At 40.5% G+C, this 21608-nt stretch overlaps 2 protein-coding genes across 2 annotated transcripts; one reads left to right on the top strand and one right to left on the bottom strand.

Moving 5' to 3' along the window:
- Positions 1–1206: 1206 nt before the first annotated feature.
- LOC146570403 (mitochondrial outer membrane protein SLC25A46-like) lies at positions 1207–6142 on the top strand. The gene is made up of 8 exons (XM_085278826.1): positions 1207–1664; positions 2335–2377; positions 2818–2875; positions 3052–3129; positions 3721–3821; positions 3954–4010; positions 4142–4199; positions 5046–6142. The coding sequence occupies exons 1-8, from the start codon at positions 1400–1402 to the stop codon at positions 5640–5642; spliced, it is 1257 nt and encodes a 418-aa protein (XP_085134952.1). The 5' UTR covers positions 1207–1399; the 3' UTR covers positions 5643–6142.
- Positions 6143–7407: 1265 nt separating this feature from the next.
- LOC146570402 (single-strand DNA endonuclease ASTE1-like) lies at positions 7408–11831 on the bottom strand. The gene is made up of 4 exons (XM_085281176.1): positions 10647–11831; positions 10336–10540; positions 9044–9209; positions 7408–8963 (listed from the first exon to the last, which is right to left on the bottom strand). The coding sequence occupies exons 1-4, from the start codon at positions 11829–11831 to the stop codon at positions 8348–8350; spliced, it is 2172 nt and encodes a 723-aa protein (XP_085137302.1). The 3' UTR covers positions 7408–8347.
- Between the last annotated feature and the right edge of the window lie 9777 nt (positions 11832–21608).

Raw genomic sequence — 21608 nt, 5'->3', positions numbered from 1 at the left:
GTCCTTCAAGTATCTTGGTGTCCACATCTCCTCAGACCTGACATGGGCTGCCCACATTCAGGTCCAGACCAAAAAGGCTAGGCAGCGCCTGTATCACCTACGACAACTGAGGAAGTTCAGGGTCTCTCCAAAGATCCTCAGGATTTTCTATACAGGCGCTGTGGAGAGCATCCTCACACAGAACATGACATCGTGGTTTGGGAACAGCTGTGTGAAGGACCAAAAAGCTCTCCAGAGAGTGATCCGTACAGCAGAACGCTGCTGCAGGATTGCTCTCCCCCCGCTTCAGGACACCTACACCAGGAGATGCCGGACTAGAGCAGCGCAGATACTGAAGGACCCGTCCCATCCTGGCAACAAACTGTTCCAACTTCTGCAATCTGGTAGAAGGTTCCGCATCTTCCGGGCAAGGACAGAGAGACTCAAGAGGAGCTTCTATCCCCAAGCCATCCGTGCCCTAAACACACACACCCGCCCTCTCACATCATCTATAATTGACTGAGACAGGACTCTTCCAGACACTAAACCAAGGCACAATGTACATTTCAATTCCTTTAATTTTAAATATGTTTATATTGTCTATCCTGTAAAATAGTCAGATATCTATTATATATATATATATATATATATATATATATATATATATATATATGCTCTATTTTAAATTTGAAAGATATATTTAGTTTTTCTAGCTATAATAAATGTGTATATTTGATCACCAATGATTCAGTTCCTGAAATTAACCATAAAACTAGCTAAAAACTTACAGATTAATCAAACTATTTTACCTGGATATGATAATCTGTCAGCTTTAGATACAACGGTACAGCTCCTGCAGCTCTCTGAGGATTTTTTTTAAAGGGAAAATTTCAGGTTCCATTTTGACACCACTGCAGGTATTTCACATTTTCACAAATCTGCTCAACTCTTGTTGTGTGTTTGTGTTCTTTCCTTATACACACTGTGCTTATGTGCTACAAGTGAAATAATTTCCAATTAGTGAAACTAGCCTACTAAATGAACAATGGGCTGTGAGGTCAGTTCCATAAGGTTGTGAAAACCTGCAGTCAGCTGAGACTAAAGAAGTCACTTGAACCGAAAGTTTGTGCAACACAAACCAGCACAAACGTTTGAGCGTGCAGAAAGACATAACCCAGCTAGGGTTCACCACTCTCTGATGGCCTGTAGGAGGCAGCACGAGCAGTCAGCCGGTATACAAAGTATAGAAAAAGAAGTGTTTCCGGGTGGCAGGTGGATGTTTTGGTGTGGGTCGGGTTGATTAGGTCGTTACAGGTTCTCCATTAAACCGTGTCTTCTGTCCGTGCACACTTTGATGCGCTCCCCTGAGCTCTGCTAGCCGGATATCAGTGTCGCCCCCCTCACTCGCTCCGACCCTGACATGGCCTCCAGGCGGCCGGACAGCTTCGACGGGCTCGGGTACCGTGGCCGGGATGACCCGCTGTACGGAGCGGGCTACCCGGTTCGGAGCGCCGGAGCCCCCGCCGAACCGCAGCTCCACCACTGGGTCACCACGCCGCCCGACATCCCGGGCAGCCGCAACCTGCACCCTGGAGAGCGGACACCTCTGTTCGATGACGCCCCGGGAGAGATCGCAGGTTCTGCAAGCGGCTGGGAAGCTCCAAATCCCAGCAGGCCCCCCGCTGGTAGGTTGTTGTGCAGGTTCAGAGTCACCTAGTCTAGCTGGCTAGTGACAGGATGAAGCCAGAGCTGGCCAACTAAAGAGATAATGGTCTGATAGGCGCCGATGACCTGTCAGCATGCATGCTAACCGGAAGCTAGCGCACAAGCTAATCAAGCTCAGAGTAATTATGTAATAAACGGACTGGGCTACCGGCTAGTTAACTAGAAGGCTAATTATATTAGCCAGTTGGCTAACAAAATGCACAAATAGTAAATACAGTAATATAGTAAAATTTTGACTCGCCCATCATTTCCCAAAATGGGAAACGCAAAATGCAAAGATGTGTTAAAACATGCAAACATACCTGGAAATACAGTAAGTAACGCAAAACAGAGTCTAACTCCAACGAGCTTGACAGTAAATATCTGGTATGAGCAGCTTTATTCTGCAGCACCGCCTGAACTCTCAAAGGCAGCTTTCTGTAATTTGTGTTTGTTGTGCTATGTTTAGTTTACTACTTATTAACTAACTTTATTGGAGTTAAAAGTTATTAAAACAGTGGAATCATCCTCGGTGATGAATGAACTAGACAGCAGACTGTTTGGTAGCTTATGTGAATAAAGCCGTTATTGATTTTATTTATGGACGTCCTGCACTGTGCGAGTTTATCGTGTTTGCTTTTGTCGTTGCAGAGCAGCTGAATCGATTCGCTGGCTTCGGGGTTGGATTCGTCAGGTGAGGAAATCGTTTCTCATGGTTTCAAGATGAGCAGAGGCTCGGACCGAGTCACTGCATGTGGACCAATATTCAGCTTGAATGAGTTTATTCAGTCTGAACTGTTTGGACTCCATGGTTGGGAACAATCACACATCTTTCTGTTCTCAGTGTTTCCACTGAAGCTGAAGCTTCATTTAGTTTCAGCGACTCACTGCAACAAAAGTCTCCACTGTTGAGTCAAAGATGCTGGTGGTGATTTTGGTTCTAATCACAGGGAAAAATTAGAGCAAAAAAGGGACGAGACTGTGTCAGTGCTCGCCATTAGTGACAACCAAAAAGCGAGATGTTTTACTTTTTGACACTTTCATCTCAAAAACAGGCTGAAGTGTGAGTTTGGAGAAGTCAGGGGGTTTCTAACTAAAACGTGTGTGTGTGTGTGTGTGTGTGTGTGCACTCAGTCTGTTCACAGAGAACGTCCTCTCTCACCCCTGCATTGTGTTCCGCAGACAGTGCCAGGTATGACCTCACCTTCTTATCAATAAATGATCCATAAATAATGATGGCTATGGATTAAAATACTTTTATTAACGCTGTGGGAGAAACTTTTTTATTTCATTTTTGTGCGTTTTGAGACATTAAATGTTTTATTTTCCTCTTTCTGTTGCTGCACTCTGATTGGCTGTTTACATCAGGTGAACTACCACGCCCGGTGTTATCACCTGACTCCATTCAGCGCTGTCGCTGTAATGTACAGCATCACCAAAGCTCAGGTAACGGGACACACTAAAACCCAAAGATGAATAAAAATATATGTAAAAAGATCATTTTGAATATGTTTGATTGTTTCTTATAAATTATGATAATTATATTTGTATAAAAAGCAGTATAAAAATATTAATCAAATAGGAAAATCTAAATGTATTTGGACATAATGACATTTAGAATATTTCTTTTAATAATACAAAGTTAAATATATTAAAATTAAAATGGAAAATGAAAGTATTTTAACATTATTTACAAATAAGTTTAAAAAGTTTAAATATTGCAAAATAGTAAATGCAGATACAATATGGAGGTTTACAACTGATCAGAATAATCTAAATAAATAATAATACAGTATAATGTATTTATTATAAATACAATATGAAAACTCATAGATAAATATTAAAAGAATAAAAATAGAGACTTAATTATTGATGATGGAGGGGGCACTGTGATGTTGCCTCACAGGAAGGAGGACTACTACTGATCTACTCCGGCTTCCTCCCACTAACCTGAGTCGGCCTGTCCACACGCATTTATACTTCAGGATATAAATTGTGTTATTATGTTGTCGGTGATTAATATGTTGTGTTGATCAGGGTGTGAAGGCTCTGTGGAAGGGGATGGGCAGCACATTCATCGTTCATGGTGTTACGCTCGGAGCCGAGGGCATCATCAGCGAGTTCACGCCACTGCCACGGTAACCACCTGCTCCCACTAGCACATGGATACAGTATTGTACAACGTCACTCTGACGTGTGTGTGTGTGTGTGTGTGTGTGTGTGCGTGTGTGTGTGTGTGTGTGTGTGTGTGTGTGCGTGTGTGCGTGAAGGGAGCTTCCTCACAGGTGCAGCTGGAAACAGGTGGCTGGGCATTTGCTGCTTAAAGGGTCAGTTTTTCTTCTTCTTCTTCATCTTCTTACCTGTCAGTTCTTTTTTTTTTTTTTTTTTTTTTTGCTGTTAAACAGAGACTGAGATACAAACTGACCCCGCCTCCTCTTTCTCTCTCTCTCTCTTGCAGATTAACGGCAGTCGTCGCTCTTCCATTTTACTGTGCCAGCCTCATTGAGACCGTGCAGGTCACTGATTATTGTTTATTGAATAGCGATGCCTCTTTTATGACAGCAGTCAGTTAGCAGCAGCTCATTAGCTTTCCTTTTATCACATGATGAGGTTTACCAACTAGTGGTCTAGATCAGAACCTCTTTCTCTGTTCATGACATCACTCACAGAGCAACCAATGAGAGTGAGGTGTTGTTGCGACTTTTTGATGTTGGTTTATGCCTTCACTGCCATGAGATCACATAAAGTGGTGCATAATCTCTCCAACACCTTACCAGCGTTGTGTGAGATTGATGACGCCATCAGCCACACGGCTCCTGTTTGAAACAACGAGAGCATGATGATGTCACACAAACAGGAAGCTGAGGAGCAGCTGTTAGATGACCTGCTGTTCAGTCATTTAGAGCAGCGGTCCCCAACCTTTTTTGCGCCACGGACCGGTTTATGCCCGACAATATTTTCACGGACCGGCCTTTAAGGTGTCGCGGATAAATACAATAAAATAAAACTAGTACCGGTACCGAAAAAAAGAAGATTTATTCATAACACACGTGAAAAGACCAAGGAAAACGAGTTAACGATAAAAACGATAACAAAATAACGCTGAAAACCGATAAAAACCCTTAAAACTATACATTTCACACCTGAGCCTCAACTCTTGTGGCCCGGCACCAAACGACTCATGGACCGGTACCGGTCCGAGGCCCGGGGGTTGGGAACCGCTGATCTAGAGCAATGATTAGCTGGATGTGTGTGTGTGTGTGTGTGTGTGTGTGTGTGGTTTTTTTTTTTTTTTTTTTGTTGTTGTTGTTTTTTTTAAATTGATCATTTGATCGGACCTGTGTTCCTCTCTCCATCTTCAGAGCGAGATTGTGCGGGATGAGTCGTCCTCTGGCCTGCTGGACTGCGTCCGTGAGGGTGTTGCTCGACTGCTGGGTGTCGGCGCACCTCACAGTCGTCGCCTGCTTCCTCTCAGATGCCTGCTGCTTCCCGCTGCGCTGCATGCCATTCTGCGCTATGCCGTGGCTACCTCCATCCAGCGGGTGGTGCTGTGGCTGCACCAGCGTAGCAAGAAGCAGCGGGCAGAACCATCCAATCCACTGGATGCCTACTTCCCCGAGCTGGCGGCATCTTGGGCGGGTTCTCTGGTAGCTGACGTGGTGTTGTTTCCTCTTGAGACGGTGCTACATCGCCTGGCTCTGCAGGGTACGCGCACCATCATTGATGCCACCGATGGAGTGGTCGCGGTGGGAAATGGCGGGAGCCCGCTGGTAGTGCCCGTAAACACGCAGTATGATGGCTTCTCTGACTGCCTGCACGCCATCAGCCGCAAGGAAGGCGGGGCTGGCTTCTACCGAGGTTTTGGCGTGCTGGTAGCCCAGTATGCTTTGCACGGAGCGCTGCTGGCCGCCGCCAGGACGCTGATGAGGGTGCTGCTGCTGGATGCCAAGGCCAGCTAGGTTGTTACTACAGAGACTGTTGTCATGACAACAGGACATTTCTCATCTTGTAAATGAGACGAAAAAGACCTGCTCGTGTGACGACATCAGCACTTGAGTCCTGTTACCTAGCAACCACTAAGAATCACCAGATTGTGTCACCTCCTCCCCAATGATGTCACTTCCTGCTTATGTTTGGACAAACAGTGGTGGCAGTTGTTTTCCTTCACGTAAACTGAGCATCACTTCCTGTGTTTTTGTTCAGCTCTGACAGCTGATTGGTCACCCACTACTGATATACAAACAAACATGTAAACAGATGTTTTTGTATAAAGTTGTAAAAAAAAAATTAAAAAAGTTCAGTGTAGATTTAGACTAAATTATTTCTGATCGATTGGTCTCTAAAGCGATACTTGGATGAGATGAGCCTGGCTTTTCAAAATAAGTGTCTGTTTAAGCTGGTGTAAGGTGTAATGGTGTCTGTAAATGTTTAAATGTGAAATAAATCAATGTTAATTTGACATTTTTCTTCTTTTTGAAACATTTTTAAATGGATTAATTTGGATTATTTTGAAATTCAGCTTTTTAAGTTTCATAGAAGAAATTTCAAACTTTTCTGACTTATTTTGAAAGTTTTAAAAATGTGACTGCATCTGTGTCACAGCACTGTGAAGGTAAAAACTCCTGCAGCCTCTTCTCTCCTTATGTCAGGAGCAGAGATCTCCCTCAGCATGATAAGGGTTTCTTGCTCAGAGGTGGAGGGCAGACATTTGAGACGTGAGAAAAACCATCACAGAGGATCCTGTACGTGTCACAGGTAGCAGGGGTACTTTCTAAAGTCTGCTTCAATGTTTTCAGCTGCAGATAATAACCTGACCGGTGGAGACTGCAGCGTTACTGGTTGTAATAACTGTGTTCTTCCACAAGGTGAAGCTGTTTACAGTAAGGTAAAGCATTTCCCTGTAGAGCCCTTAGTTCAGTTCGATTATATTTATATAAGTTTCCTAAAAGCGCTTTATATTAAAGTGTAACACACTGTTTGCTACTACAGCTACACATGTTTCTTTTCCAACTATTTATTTATGAGTGACTTATGTATGTATATATATGTATATATTATACTATTCTTAGTTAGTGTATTGTCTGTCTTGTCTTAATATTGGTTTAAAATGGAGCACTGTAACAAAAAATAATTTCCCCCAGGGATCAATAAAGTATTCTGATTCTGATTCTGATTCTAAAGACTTTACAGTAATACAGAGAAAACATGTGGATTGACTTTTAATACAGATACTTTAACTGGGGTGAAAATAAGCATCTGTCTGAGATTCTCTTTATTTCCAAACAGGACTAAGGAGATGAGAGGAAAACATCACCAATGCTTTATTCTTAACCTCCAGCTTTATCTGGATAGTTCACATGGAACAGGAACAAACTCGTTATTGATCTGTGTAACTTTATTCAAAAGTAATTTGCAGAGTGCTGCGACATACAAGCAAAAGCCTGACAATAAATTCAGAAACTGACGGAAAAGTCTCTGAGAAACAGTTTCCGTTTATTCACAAATGAAATACGAATTTCAAGATCATAACGTATAAGGTAGTTATTTGTAGAGTTATTTGGTTGTAATAGTTATTTGGCCCAAAACTTGAGATAATATACAGAAAAATACATCTACATTTTTAAATATGTAAACTATAACACCAAGCTAAATCACTAAATGATCCAGAACAACACAATAATGATAAAAATTCAGTATATATAATCCAGTATATGTAGACAGAAATAATAGTACTCTATCACAAGAAAAATTCTTTCAAAATCAGACATATTTTACAGTATTCATAATTTGCATTATATAATAAAATATACAATTATATTTAAAAGATTTTGTTGCAACTGTTGTGTTGCATTTGAAGAGAAAGATGTTAATGTTTTTGAAGTGATTTGAAAATTATTCCAGATTTGTGGACCACTGCATGGTCACACTGCAGGCACAAATGATAATTAAGCTGTTATAACAAACACATTAAATATCTTCATCCTTTCATGAACATTAAAGCATTTTCTTTATCTTAAAATAAGCTCCTTGAGCCGACTGTTGTGATTTGGGGCTATATAAATAAAACTGCAGTGAATTAACTTCCTGTGCTAATCATGTGTTGTTAGACAATACCTGCTAAATATGTCCACCTCGGTCTCTTGTTACAGCAAAGAACAAATAACAGACAGACTCTGATAAAACATTGATGTGTTCCTCCGCTTCCTCTCTCAGCTGCTGCTTGTTAGACACATCGTCCTGCTTTCTTCAGCTTCCGGCTGCTCAAAGACTCCTCTTCGTCAGCCCACTTTCATTCAGTTCAGTTATAAAACAAACCAAACCGATAGCCTGCTTCTATATTTCACTGGTTTACTTTTTCTTTTCTACTTAATGTATTTAATTTAGAGGTAGGGTCAAGTTTTATTCATGCATTACTTTCAGTTTTTAAAATGTCATCATGTTTATCCAAAAGACAAAAGCAGGGAGGAGGTGAGGAAGCCGTCGCTCCCAAACCTGCATCACTGCATTTCTCTGTGTTCTTAACTTTCATTGTCAAAGAGCATTTGTGTTGAATAGAAAACATCTGCTGTTTCTTTAAAATGTGCATTAGACTGAGAACGTCACCAGGTGAGTCAGACTATCTAATATAATAATGTAACACTGAAAACACCTCAGCTTTCTGTTTTTAACTCAGAATAAACTTGGCCAGTTTTCTAGAAATGAGATCTGCACCCTCGCGAGTTGGATAGATGTGGTTGCTCTCAATGAGACCAGGTTTTAACCCAAACATTTTCCAGTTATTTATGAAGCCTACATTGTTTTCTGGACACCAGTTAGACAGCCAGCAGTTAAACGATGACAGGCTTCTAATGATGTGAGCATTGGTTCGACTGGGGAGGGGACCAGAGAAACCTACAGAATCCGACATCGTTTTTGCAAAGTTACACACCGACTCAATTTTAGGCTTTATGACCTCCAGTTGATGATTCTGGATGTCGTTATTGCTGACATGAATTACAATTTTATCAAATCTATGTTCATCCTGAGCCAGGAGTTTCAGTTTAGCCTCAATGTCGCCTGCTGTGGCCCCTGATCTGTATGTGAGTGTAGTTGCTGGAATCTCTGGGTCCACATCTTTAAGAACAGAGTCGCCAATAACCAGAGTTTTTTTCCGTGCGAGTAGATGAAAAATGGTCTTTAAATCCTGATATAATTTCTTCTTTTTTCCTCTCAGTGTTTTCAGTAGTTTTTCAAACGTCTCTTCATCTGCCAGCCGATGAAGGAGAGGTCCACAGTAAAGCCTGACAAAGCAGAAAATCTCAGTTAAAGTTGATGAAGTGTGTTACACATCTGTGGAGCGCATCATTGGTCTGGTGTTTACCGGGCACACTGAGGTTCTGGTAGAGGGGAACACAGCAGCTGGTTCAGGTGGAGGCTCTGCCTCATGCAGCACAGCCATTGGCTGAAAGCATGAGCCACACGGGGCTGCCATTTCCTCCTGATAGCTGCATCCTTTAAAGTTTTCATCTTCCTCTCAAACTCGTCCTCTACAGACAAAATAAGACAAAGTTTCAGTGACACAGAACCAGAGACCAGCAGCAGTTTGTGTGGAAGCATCAGGAACTCTGACTACAGTCCATCTGCTGACTGCTTTCAAAGAGACTATAACCTGCTGTAACATGCAGGGAAATATCCTCTGTATAAATAGTCTATGTGGACCCACTTCCTTAACCATAAAGAATGTAATTACGTAGATAACTGTAAAATTTAAATGTTCAGACTTAACTGTCTTTGTGAAACTGTAACAAAATGCCAATTTATAAGAAATACAGCTAATAAACTATGTTTCACAGAGTTACAGCAGAATAATGAACACTGATTTCCTTTTTTTTCCTTTCAATCAGCAGTGGGACATATTGGCTTGAAAACAGTGTGATGCTTGCAGACCTGTGACTTTCATTCAGCTGTCTCTAAAACCATCTCTCCAGTCTGAGAGACAAACTAAGCCTAATCTAACTCTGCTCAGGTTATGATGTCATGTAGATGTCTACTTTATTAGCAAAATCTATGAAATATAATGTATAAATATAATGTATAAATATAATGTATTTTCCTCCTCATTCAATGATATTATTACTTACATAGTAATAGTAGTGGTAGAATAGTTACTTGCATATTTCCACAACCCTCCATCCATAATCACATACTGTGTATGCAACCATTGCATGTAGCGTATTATCTTACTTATTTTGTATTTGTTTATATTTTATTTGTATTTTTTTCAATTTTTCTTCTGCTATCCGTACCTGAGCTGAGGTAATGCACAAATTTCCCCACCACGGGATCAATAAAGTCTTATCTCTCTTATATCATCGAGGTCATATTGGGACCACTTAAACTGAAACATGCATCTCACCTTATTTCACACTTTTATATTATTTTTGATGCTTTTTGGGCTGAATCACATTTAGATGTTCCTAATAATTAGTCCACTTCAATGACAGACACAAAGAGAACAAAATAAACAACAACACTAAATAGGAGTGAAAACAATAGCAGGCGTATCACAAGTGTTACTAATAAAGTAATGAGTGAAAATACTGATTTACACATATTTCCATGTATTTGCTAGTAAAATATCAGTCATGTTGCTCAGTGAGCTCAGAGACTTACCTGGACCATCACGATCACACACAAACCCCAGCAGGAGGGCGTGGAGGCAGTGGACAGTTTCAGCTTTTTGGCCAAGCTTTAAGTTGTTAAACCAGAAAACAGTCACACAGACTGGCAGCTTCAGCTGGTCGGGGATGTTTCCTAAGGCTGAAGTCTGAACCTGCAGAGCTTCTTCAAACACTCTGCGACGCAAACCCTCAGGATCCTGCACAGAAAGGTACCACACAGACAAGATGCTCACATGTACCACAGAAACACATCTATGACCTGTCAGAGTAATTAAACACATATTTCATGATTAACCTCAGTACCTTATGCAGATGCTCTAGTTGCAGTTGTTTCCCTATGGATGGGACACGTTTGTCTTTGATCTCTTCTCTATCCCTGTCATATTCAGTGCACATCTGACCTCCAATTAACAGTCCATAGAAGTACTGTCTGATGGGGTAAGCAGCTGTGTAACTACTGCGCTGTGAAAAGTCCTCCACAAGAACAGGCAGCATCATTGTCTTCTGATCCACAACACTTATGACGAAAGTGGTGATTTCTCCACGCTCAACTTTTTTACTCACCCATGATGGCAACTTAGAACTTGTTTTTTCTGGTTGAACATACTTTTGAATGGAGAGTTTGAAAGTTTGGTTTTCTTCTTTACCAACATGACTTAAAGCTTGACTCAGAGCACGTTCTCTCTTCTGTGAGTCGTTCAAACCATGCAGATTCACTTTACTTAAAAACCTGAGTATACCATCCAGTCTTTTAATCCTGTACTCACCAGATGAAGATGATTCATTTGCAAAGGTACCATTGTCTTTTAATATTGAATAATCATTTCCTGCTATTGAAGCAAAGACTGGCATGAGAGCAGGGTCCAATTTAAAATGCTCACAAAACTTTGAACGTGTGTAGAGCTTAGCAGGAATCTTGCCATCCTTCTTTCTTTTCCACTCAAAGTTGTCAAGATGAAGGAAACCTTTGTTCACATCATAGATGCAGAAATCTGCGTCATGGGACAGCACAGCACATTGTTTCTGATTTGCAGCAGAAACAACTTCAGGGTCTGCCTCTCCTAAACACTGTTTAAACTCTATGTCTTTCTCCTTCAAGATTTCTATGAAGACATCTTTTACCAGAGGTGGTAAGACGTTACATCCTTGTGGTGCAGCGTCAGGCTCACTCTCTGCTATTGTCTTTGCATTTTCTAGTCTACGCTTTAGACGCGAATGAAGAGTTTTCTGCTTCTCTGATCCTGCAGCTCCATCCAAGAAGATGTATGGAGTGACTTCGCAGTCCTTCAAAGCCTCAAAGAACTTACAGACATCGTCTTTAAATCCAGGATAATCTCCTCCACAGCGCTGGTCCAGCTTTGGATCAGAATTATAATACAAACAATAATAAAGAGCTGCACCATCAATAATGAGACTTGTTTTTTCTACTTTAACCTCTTCACAGAAACACAAATCATCTATCATTCTCTGTAACTTTGAAATCCCCATGATTCCTTGAAGAGTATGAAGGCGAGCCGTAGTTATTGTGGTTTTGCCTCTGTGTCTGTAGATTTTTATGTACCTATGGAAACAACATATAGGTACACACCCACACAGAAACTGTCACACCCAGTGTTGGGGAGTAACGGAATACATGTACCGCTGTTACGTATTTAAAATACAAAATATGAGTAACTGTATTCCGTTAGTTACCGTTTAAAAAGGTGGTATTCAGAATACAGTTACTTTGTTGAAATAAATGGATTACACTGCGGTACTTTCCTGTTTCATTTTGTCAGGACTGTTTGGGTTTTGTTTGACAGCTACGCTCTTTGTTCCAGGCGGCAGCGTTACGGTTGCCATGGTTACAGGGCGACGCTCTCTCTCTCTCTGCGACTGTGTGTTTCCTGGGTGAGAGAGCGCCTTTTCGTTGCTGTTGTTGTGCTAAGCTAACAGGCAGAATGCTACAAGCATAGCTCTAAAGAATGTAGCATCATGGGCAGTGTAGTCCGTGTTGCAGGGAGAATGGACTGCCATACACGTTATGGGTCTGTGAGCGTAAGGAGGGAGAAAAAGGGGAGTGGAAAGGTACGAGCTGTCATCGAGGAAAAACGGGAGCTGGAAGCATGTAAATATAATAATAACCACTTCAGCCAAGAAGAGAGCCTGACGAGCCCAGTTGTAAGTAAGCTATTAAGACTCGACTGTACACCGTGTTCGTGTTTTCCTCCGAAAACAATAAGTTCCGTTGGAGCAGCCTTTCAACGCCTCTCTCTGTCACTCGCAAGAAAAGTTGACCCACACAACAAAGTAAAGCTATTTTTCGGCTATGAGCCGACAGGGACCCCACCGTATTAGTCAGAGGTCCCTTTACTACAGTTCGGAGTCGTGGACCTTCAGTAATAGTAATAAATCACACAGCAATAGTACATTCACGTTGTAAAAAGCATGATAATATATTAAGTAATCCAAAGTATTCAGAATACGTTACTGTCATTCAGTAACATAACGGAATATGTTACAGAATACATTTTGGGGCATGTATTCTGTATTCTGTAATGGAATACATTTTAAAAGTAACCTTCCCAACACTGGTCACACCTGCTCTGATGCATCTAACATACCTCTGTTACTCTGTTGGTTTTATTTCTATTTTATTGTGTGGTTTTCTATTTAATTTTAATCTGTGGAGCAAAACCAAATGTGTTTCTCTTAATAACTCTGTTGGAACAGAAACGATACTTGGTCTTTTTCCACACATGTCCAAACAAATATGGTAGTTTGGGCTGGATCAGGTGACCCTGAATCCTCTCTTAGTTATGCTCTAATACGGTCTTTTATATATATATATATATATATATATATATATATATATATATATATATATATATATATATAAAGTGATGACGTATGAACCCTAAACTCTCCTGTGTTCAATATGGCGCAATGCTTCGTTCCTCGTTGTGTTAACCTGCTCCAAGCATTTCCACAAAGGTCAGTCTTCTGTTGTAGTTAATACGTCATTTTCATAACATAATTGGTGATATAGGTTACAAGCAAGTCTGGCGCTGAACAGAAATTGTCGCGCTATGCTCCTTTATTTATTGTGCATAAATAGTGAATTGTCCTGACACAATATTGCGTTTCGCTTCTGTTATTATGGTACATTGACAAAAACATATACTTTTATTCACAGGATAAAACAGTTTATTTGTATCACTAATTGCCCAGTACGATTACAGCATACAGTATTATTGTCACTGCTACATTTCTGTGATGCTACCAGAAATTATTTCCACTACTAATTAATTACCGTTGAGCTCAAAGGTTATATTAATAAATGGTTAACGAATGTGTATTTATGAAGATAATTTGTGAGACTGGTAAACTTATGATACGTACGATGGTCTTTCGTTCTACATGGTGCATTTCAAGGTCCTGCACCCATCCGTCGGTAAACTGTACCTGGGCTTGTTGCAGTGACCTGAAGTTACTAAACTTCATGAGTGTATGCACTCACTCCAAGAACCGTATAATTATAAATCTGAGCGTGGTGAAAGTTGGGCAGCACGCTAACGTCTTTTGTCCACTCTGTGTGCTCGTAAGGGTCTGACCCTTTCACACCTTTGATTTTTTCCTCGTATCTTTTCTTTGACTTTTCATCAAGTCTGTCTTTGTACGGACCGGCATTGTTCTCCTTCGTTTTGTACATAACTTTTTTGGGGGACAAAGAAAGAGCAAGAAGGTATTGAAACCAGAGAATGAACGTTTTGCGGTGCTGCAAATGCTTGCGATTGATGCGGTACTTGAATTGTTTTGCCACGAGTTCCCGGCATGCAATGCGCGAAAGTCACGTGGTCTGTCAATCTCTATTGGATTCTTCAGATCAGCCATATTGTGGAGAGCAGCTTTTAAAATTGAAAACCATTTGTAAATAAAGCCACTTTTATCTCTTTATCTCTCTTTTTATAAGTAAGATAATACGCTATATGCAATGGTTGCATACACAGTATGTGATTATGCATAGAGGGTTGTGGAAATATAACTATTCTACCACTCTCTTTTTTTCTTTTTCTGCCTGTCCTGTCCGGCACTGTAGCAATCGCAATTATTGTCTTAAGGCCAAGAATGCCCAACAGATTTATTTTCCCAAGTGGATCATTGCGACTTTGCCATACTGATCCATCTGATTGATCTGTATTACTTATTTATTTAATTACTCATTTACTTTTAAGTTGTTACAATTGGAACAGACATGACCGGGGGATAGGAAAGGGAAAGACATAGATGAGAAGTTCAAGAAAACCACAGCAACAACCTAAATAAGCATAAGTAACAGTACTGAGCAGCACACAAGATCAACAACGCACAATGTGTTTAGAGGCACCCGTGTGCACACCTGTTTGCACACCTCTGTGCGTGAACATGCTAGTATTTAGAAGGGCCCAAGGAGGACCACCCCAGGGGCAATCGCACCACCTACCTAGAAAAAAGCTAAGGAGAGCCCAACACGGGGGTTAAAGTGAGATTCGCCTAGTGGGGGAACACTAAGATCTGTTGTCATAGAAGCATGGAAAGAAATCATCTGGACGTAAGCCACCCCCTCTGTTCACAGGGGGTCACACAGGAAACATAGATGGCTGCTTTCGCTCTTCTTTAAAACCATCTGTCTTCTCTGTCCAAAATGTGAACACTGGCATCCTCGAAGGAGTGACCGTTATCCTTTAGGATCAATACAGGGTCCATGACCCTCATGGTGACACTCCCATAGGGCTTAAATCTTTGGCAACAGTGGGAAGGAAAAAACTCCCTTTTAACAGGAAGAAACCTCCAGGAGAACCAGACTCAGGAAGGAGCGGCCATTTTTGGCAACCGGTAGGGGTGAAAAAAGGAAGAAAGGATAAAAGACATGCTGAGGAAGAGAGCCAGAGATTAACAACAAGTATGATTCCGTGCAGAGAGGTCTGTTAACACATGTTGAGTGAGGAAGGTGACTGAAGAAGAAATATTCAATGCATCATGGGAATTCCCCAAGAGCCCACACTTATTGCAGTCTACACCTTTATATATAGTATAAAGACATGTATTGTCTTCATACAAGACTGTATACAGTTGGTATAATAAAATTTGTATAGTTAGCTTGTTTTGCAATATGATTCAAAATATAAAAAAATAAAACAAAAACAAACAAATAAACCGTTAGGTCAGGAATCCAGGTGACTGTACTCCATAGAACAGCTTCAACCTGAAAGATCTGAAAACCTCATGTCTATACATGACAGACCAGCTGGAACACCTGGTTTAAAATAAATACAGTTTAAAATCAGCTAGAAGCTGCACATTTTCATTGCTTTCTTTCATACATTTAAAGTCTGTTTTCAGCGTGAGAGTCTTTGCTGAAGGAGTTTTTAACGTATGTCAAACTGTAACTTAGTAGAACCACCAGATGAAGCCCAGCTGTGAAGTTACTGTGCATCGCATTGTCACTTTAATGCGGGTACATTCACATCATTTTTGTGATGTTTGGTCCTAAAGTATATTTTACACTGTTTAATTACAGCTAACAGAACACTGATCAGTTTGTAGGACATTCATCATTTGAGATGTTCAGTCAATAAATTTGATCTGGTGACGAACCAAATTGATTTCCACGTCTGCTTTATTGATCTCTGTCACCGGTTCCTGAAGAAGTCAAATGAAACACCACCATTTATGTGAGTGTGCTCAGAGCTTGGTTTGTAATATTTTCATGAAGGTCAGTTTGTGGTTCAGGTGTTTTTTTTCACTCAGCTTCGTTTGTGTCTGTGTTTTGTGTTTGTCTCCTGTGGAGCAGACAGCTGCTTTCACTGACTTCAAACCTGGTTGGAAGGAACACTGGAGAAAATAAAAAAAAAACAAAATTTTTTTCCACTGTATTTAGCTCTTTTTAATGCTGAACTTAAACATATGCTGCTGACCTGAGGGGTAAACTATAAAGTGAGTTCAACAAAGTCAGGCTTTCTTTGCATTACCAGTGTATTCTGTTGTTCTCATCTTTGTGCGGCATCAGGACTTCAGTTGGTGCTGGATCACTGTATGACAAACAGCGAGTGTAACTCTGACTCAGAAGTTAAGACAGTGTTCTTGTGTGGAGGCTACCTACCTGTGCTTTCCTTTTTGTAAAGGAGAGAGGTCAGAGGCTCCAGAGGTGTGGACTCGAGTCACATGACTTGGACTCGAGTCAGACTCGAGTCATTAATTTTATGACTTTAGACTTGACTTGGACTAAAATGTTCTAAGACTTGTCACTTGACTTGGACTTTTACACCAATGACCTGGTACTTGAATTGGACTTGAACCGGTTTACTTGAAGAGACTTGATATTTCACCCCAAATATAAAATTTAACACACATATTATATAGAAAGTGTGCACCATTAATTAAATTCATTTATTCAAACCACACTCTGTACGTATGTCTGCGTGAGCTGTAGCACAGCCAATCAAATTAACCAGATTTTTTTTAAAAAAGAAAAGAAAAAACCCCCCTCAAAAATGTTGCAAGGAGTTATTTTTTTCAGGTACATAAATTATGAAGTAGTCAAGAAAAAACCGAAACGCAATATGCAAAACATGCAAGAAGAGAATCACAGGCAGAGATGGAACAACTTCCAACTTTGTCCGACAGTTGAAGTTCCGTAAAGAACAGGAGGTGGTCCTTCTCTTTTGCTACGATGAGATAGCTGACTTCATCTAACTAGCAAATCTTGTCCAGGCTATGTTGGTGATGCAGTTTTTTTTAATGTGTATGATATTTTTGTCATGCGATTTTAAAGCCGGTCCTACAAGCGCATCCAAGAATAACATGCAGCTTATCTCAGAACTGTCGGTGAAAATTATTCTTGGAGCTAAGTTTAATTGAGCTGCATTTTAAAGAGGTGCAATTTCACAATTTGTGTATATTTTCTAAGTTCACTATTTTGTCATGTGTTGAGAAAAACACAGATTTAAAAATCACATGGTCTAATATTTACATTTAGCATATAACTGCAACATGCTTTTTTTTTGTTTTTGTTTTTTGTAAGACTCGAAAGGACTTGAAATTCAAAGTTTCAGACTTGTGACTTTACTCAGACTTTTACACCAGTGACTTGAGACTCGACTCTTTCTTGCCTGACATTACTTGAGACTTGACTTGTGACTTGGGGATAAAGACTTGAGACTTACTTGAGACTTGCAAAACAATGACTTGGTCCCACCTCTGAGAGGCTCTTTGTAAATAGTTTGGGAGAAGCTGTGGATGGAGTGTTTTTGTATTTGGAATGTTGCATCAGGGGGCTCGAGATTACGCTGCTGTGGATGCTTTTCTGCTCTGTCAGAAAGAGTTTGTTTACTGTGTGTGTGTGTACACCTACCTGTCCCACAGTATCTTACCAATGAAGGATAGACTAAGAAAAGGAAAGTGATTTAAAAAACAATCAAATCATTATATGATATCATTATATCATATAGTTATAGTTACACCAGCACCTCCATCATGATTATATATGATAGATCAGTGAGGGTAGGCACTGTTTCAGCCCTAGCCCCCGGCAGGGACAGGTTCCTCTTTTGACTCCAGAACACCAAGGACAGCATAGTTAGTCATGCAGGTGAGTAATATCTTCCTTAGCTTTGTATAGCCCTGAAGATCGTCATGAAGAGGACAGCTCCTGCGTCATTGTTGCCATATTGTGCATTGGTATCTCTGGCATCTCTATCTCTCTATGGTAATCTATACACGTACTAAAATAACATAAAGGCACACACTGACAGGAACCTGCCACACCTACTCAACTGATGTGTTTATTCCCCTTTTAAGAAACAAGAATAAAAGGTGTGGTTTCATTACAGAGGCATCACACCCATCGGGCTTCCTGGGACTTCCAAAATCAGGAAACAAAGAACGCATTGAAGCTTGTAACAGGGCGGCCCTCAGTGGCTAGATTTCAGTGTGAGGCAGACCAAGACAATCATAGTGGAACAACAAGTATTTTTTTTATGCAGCTCTTCTCACAAACAATTCACTCGTCAAGCTTCTTCGCACAACAATCATTGCCTAATGACATCTGGCAGCCTTAAATACAACACTGATGGCTCCGTTTTGAGGGTAAAATGATAGGTGTAGAGCAAACACTGTGCACAAACCTGCAGTTGAAATAGAAGTTTAAGATTAATCTTGACAGACAGAGCTCATTAAGCAGGCAGGTGTGAGCCTGGTTGTGCCTGTCTGCTGCTGGTTGAATAAACAGAAAAGTCAATCTGAAACAAATGCTTCCCAATAGAAAATTACAACTCGTACTGAAAAAATTCTGTCACCGTGAGCGCCAGCAATCTCCGGTCTACAGAATTCTCAGTTTTCGTGTCAGTCGAGTTTATTATATGGACGTGGTGACAGTGTAAGTACAGCCTGTACTTCTGATTTTCAGAGGAGTTTTGAGAGCCATTTTAACATTGGATTCTGTGACAGACCGAACAGCGAAGGAAACCTAGGCACAGGTTAAAGTCCAAAAAAAGGATTTTTTATTTATCCTAAAAACATAATTGGTTAAATCATGCAAAAGAATCAAAATCTTGGGCCCATAAAAGAGGTCAAAATAACAGAACTGTACTCAAAGTTGACAACAATATCAATCAATCAATCAAAGCTTTATTCGTCACATGCAGGTTGCCCTGCAGTGAAATGGGACCCCCCCCCGACCTTACACATATAGCACAAACATTACATGGGAATACAGGTCGGAGATTGGTAGAATCAGAGAAAAACATTGAAATGTACACTACAATGGGGAAAGTACAAGAGGAAAAAAAGAGACCCCTGCTCATGCTATGCTTCCATGGTAGGACAGCATGAGAACAGGAAACAAAAAAACTCCTCTGCACAAAAAAGCACATAAATGTCCACAGCACAACATTGTGAAGACATGACAAGCCACAGGGGTGGGTGGGGGTGAGGAGTAATCCGAAGCGAACACAGCAGCCGCCCTGCACAGCGCTACCATTCCAGCGCGGCACACAGACCCTCGCAATACTGACCTCACTTGATGAGATAAAGGGGAAACTTATATAGTGGTTGATCAGCCCACAAAAAACACAAAAAAGGGGTAAAACACACAAAACTTAAACTAACATATGTGAACTCCAATTGCCCCCCATGGTCTCGATTTATGGAATGAGCCAATTTGCAGTCTTCCATCAAAGCTCGCTCCGCCCCTTTTCCACCTCTTGGCTCTTCAATCAAGGGACTGGAGCAGCTGCAACTAGGTAACTCAGAAACCAAAGATTAAATCATACATAACAGTGTAAACTAAAATGTGCGCACTTATTTTAGAATGCAGTGTTATGTGGGTATGTGAATTAATTAATTTATTGTCCTGTAAATTAATTCCTATATTTAAAGAAAGACAAATATGAATGCAAGTTTATGTATAAGCCTCTACACTAATATGGTGGATATTACCACTGTGTGGCTGCTAGTGCAGCCATCACAGCCTCTATGGTAGGGTGACCATATTTGGATTTCCAAAAAAGAGGACACTTGGCTCAGTAAAAAACTTGCTTAAAGAAACATATTTAACATATTAAAATAATGCCTTCTCTGTGCGGTTAATGAATTGTGAAATAAAATATGCCATACTGTTGTGGTCCTGAGCCTGTTGACTCAGTGTTTTGTTTCTTTATGCTTTTGTTATTCTGATTAGGTATTCCATTATTATTCGCCATTTTGTTAGGTTTCTGTTCTGTGCCTGTCCTGGTCCCTCCTTCCATGTCCCCCCTGTCTGTCCATCATGTCATTATGCCTGCTTGTGAGTCTGTGTGTCTTTGTCTGTCGTGTGCTTCCTGTTTTATTTTGTAGGTCTGTGTCCTATGTCAGTGCGTTCAGCTTTGTGCTCTCCCTGTGTCATCAGTGTAATCAGCATCAGCCGTGTCTCCCAGCTGTTTCCTCTTTGCTCCGTTCATCTCTTGTATTTAGTGTCTGTGTCTTCCCCTACTCTGTGTTGCGTCGTTAACGTCTTCTACCCTCAAGTTAACTGTGTGTTCTGTCTGCTAGCCTGCCTGTCTGCTTAGTTTATTTCTGTATTCTTAGTTTAGTTAAGTTTATGTTCCTTTTCTGCCCAGCAATAAACCTGCGTGTTTTGAGTTTACATATGCCTCCGAGTCCTGCATTTTGGGTCCTTCCTCCCTGCCTGCCTGCACACAGCCATGACACATATACGCTTTCACAAGTCAACAAGTGCAAAAAAATATCTTAAAAGCCTGTGGAATTAAATAATGGTACAGAATTAATGCCTCATCTGCATACCCATATGGAAAAGATATATATAAATCTTATAAAGTTTGTATCTGTCTTGTGTGAAACTTGTATGAAAAGCATACAAGTGTGAAAACAGATATAAGATCCCTTGAAAAATTATATAAATGAAACTTGTATGTTTTGGATACTTACTAAAACAATATATGAAAGTGATGAGAAAGTGGCCACTTTCATGAGTAAATCATATAAGCCTTATATGATTCACTATATGAAGCAAGCCAAATCTTATGCAAGTCTTTTATAAGTTTTTCTATCTCTTTTCCATATGGGTAAGAAAAATTACCAGCACTGGGTCGGTACGAGGGAAATTTTTTTTGCAGTTTGTCTGAAAATGGACTTGCGCTTCGGGATCTTTTAAACATCATTAGGTGCGTTGCTGCGTGCTGTCTGTCCCATCTGTGAGTGCAGAACAAGCGCTCACAAAGCAGCAGTTTGGGGATGACGTCACACACGTGGGTCCTCTGTTGGAATATAGGAAAACCTGGACACTTTTATCAATCACGAAAATCCCCCAGATGCCCTGGACAGAACGTGAAAAGAGGACATGTCCAGGGAAAAGAGGACGGTTGGTCACCATATATGGAGGAAATGCAGGCAGGTGGCTGTGGATTGGTGACATTCAGAGGTGGAAAGAGTACTAAAATATTTTACTCAAGGAAAAAGTACTATTACTTTGCTGAAATTTTACTCAAGTAAAAGTAAAATTACCTGTCTAAAAATTTACTCAAGTAAAAGTAAAAAGTAGCTCATTTAAAATGTACTCAGAGTAAAAGTTACAAAGTTACTTTTTTGTCAGCAGGACTACAGCCTATTCTGAGTAGTGCAAAAAAGACAATGGGATAAATCTCAAAGTAGTTATTTTTTTAATTTAAAGAAAAACTTTACAAATTAAAGTGCAGTAGTAGTTAAACTGCAAGTCTATACATCAAAATGAGGATGAGGATGTTTTACCAG

The sequence above is a fragment of the Mchenga conophoros genome, linkage group LG7 (genome assembly GCF_057382185.1).
Source record: "Mchenga conophoros isolate Kocher_MC1m ecotype Shallow Benthic linkage group LG7, M_conophoros_male_GT1.1, whole genome shotgun sequence".
Classification (NCBI taxonomy): Eukaryota; Metazoa; Chordata; class Actinopteri; order Cichliformes; family Cichlidae; genus Mchenga; species Mchenga conophoros.
The sequence above is the reverse complement of the archived record's forward strand: the minus strand, read 5'-3'. Positions and strand labels throughout refer to the sequence as shown.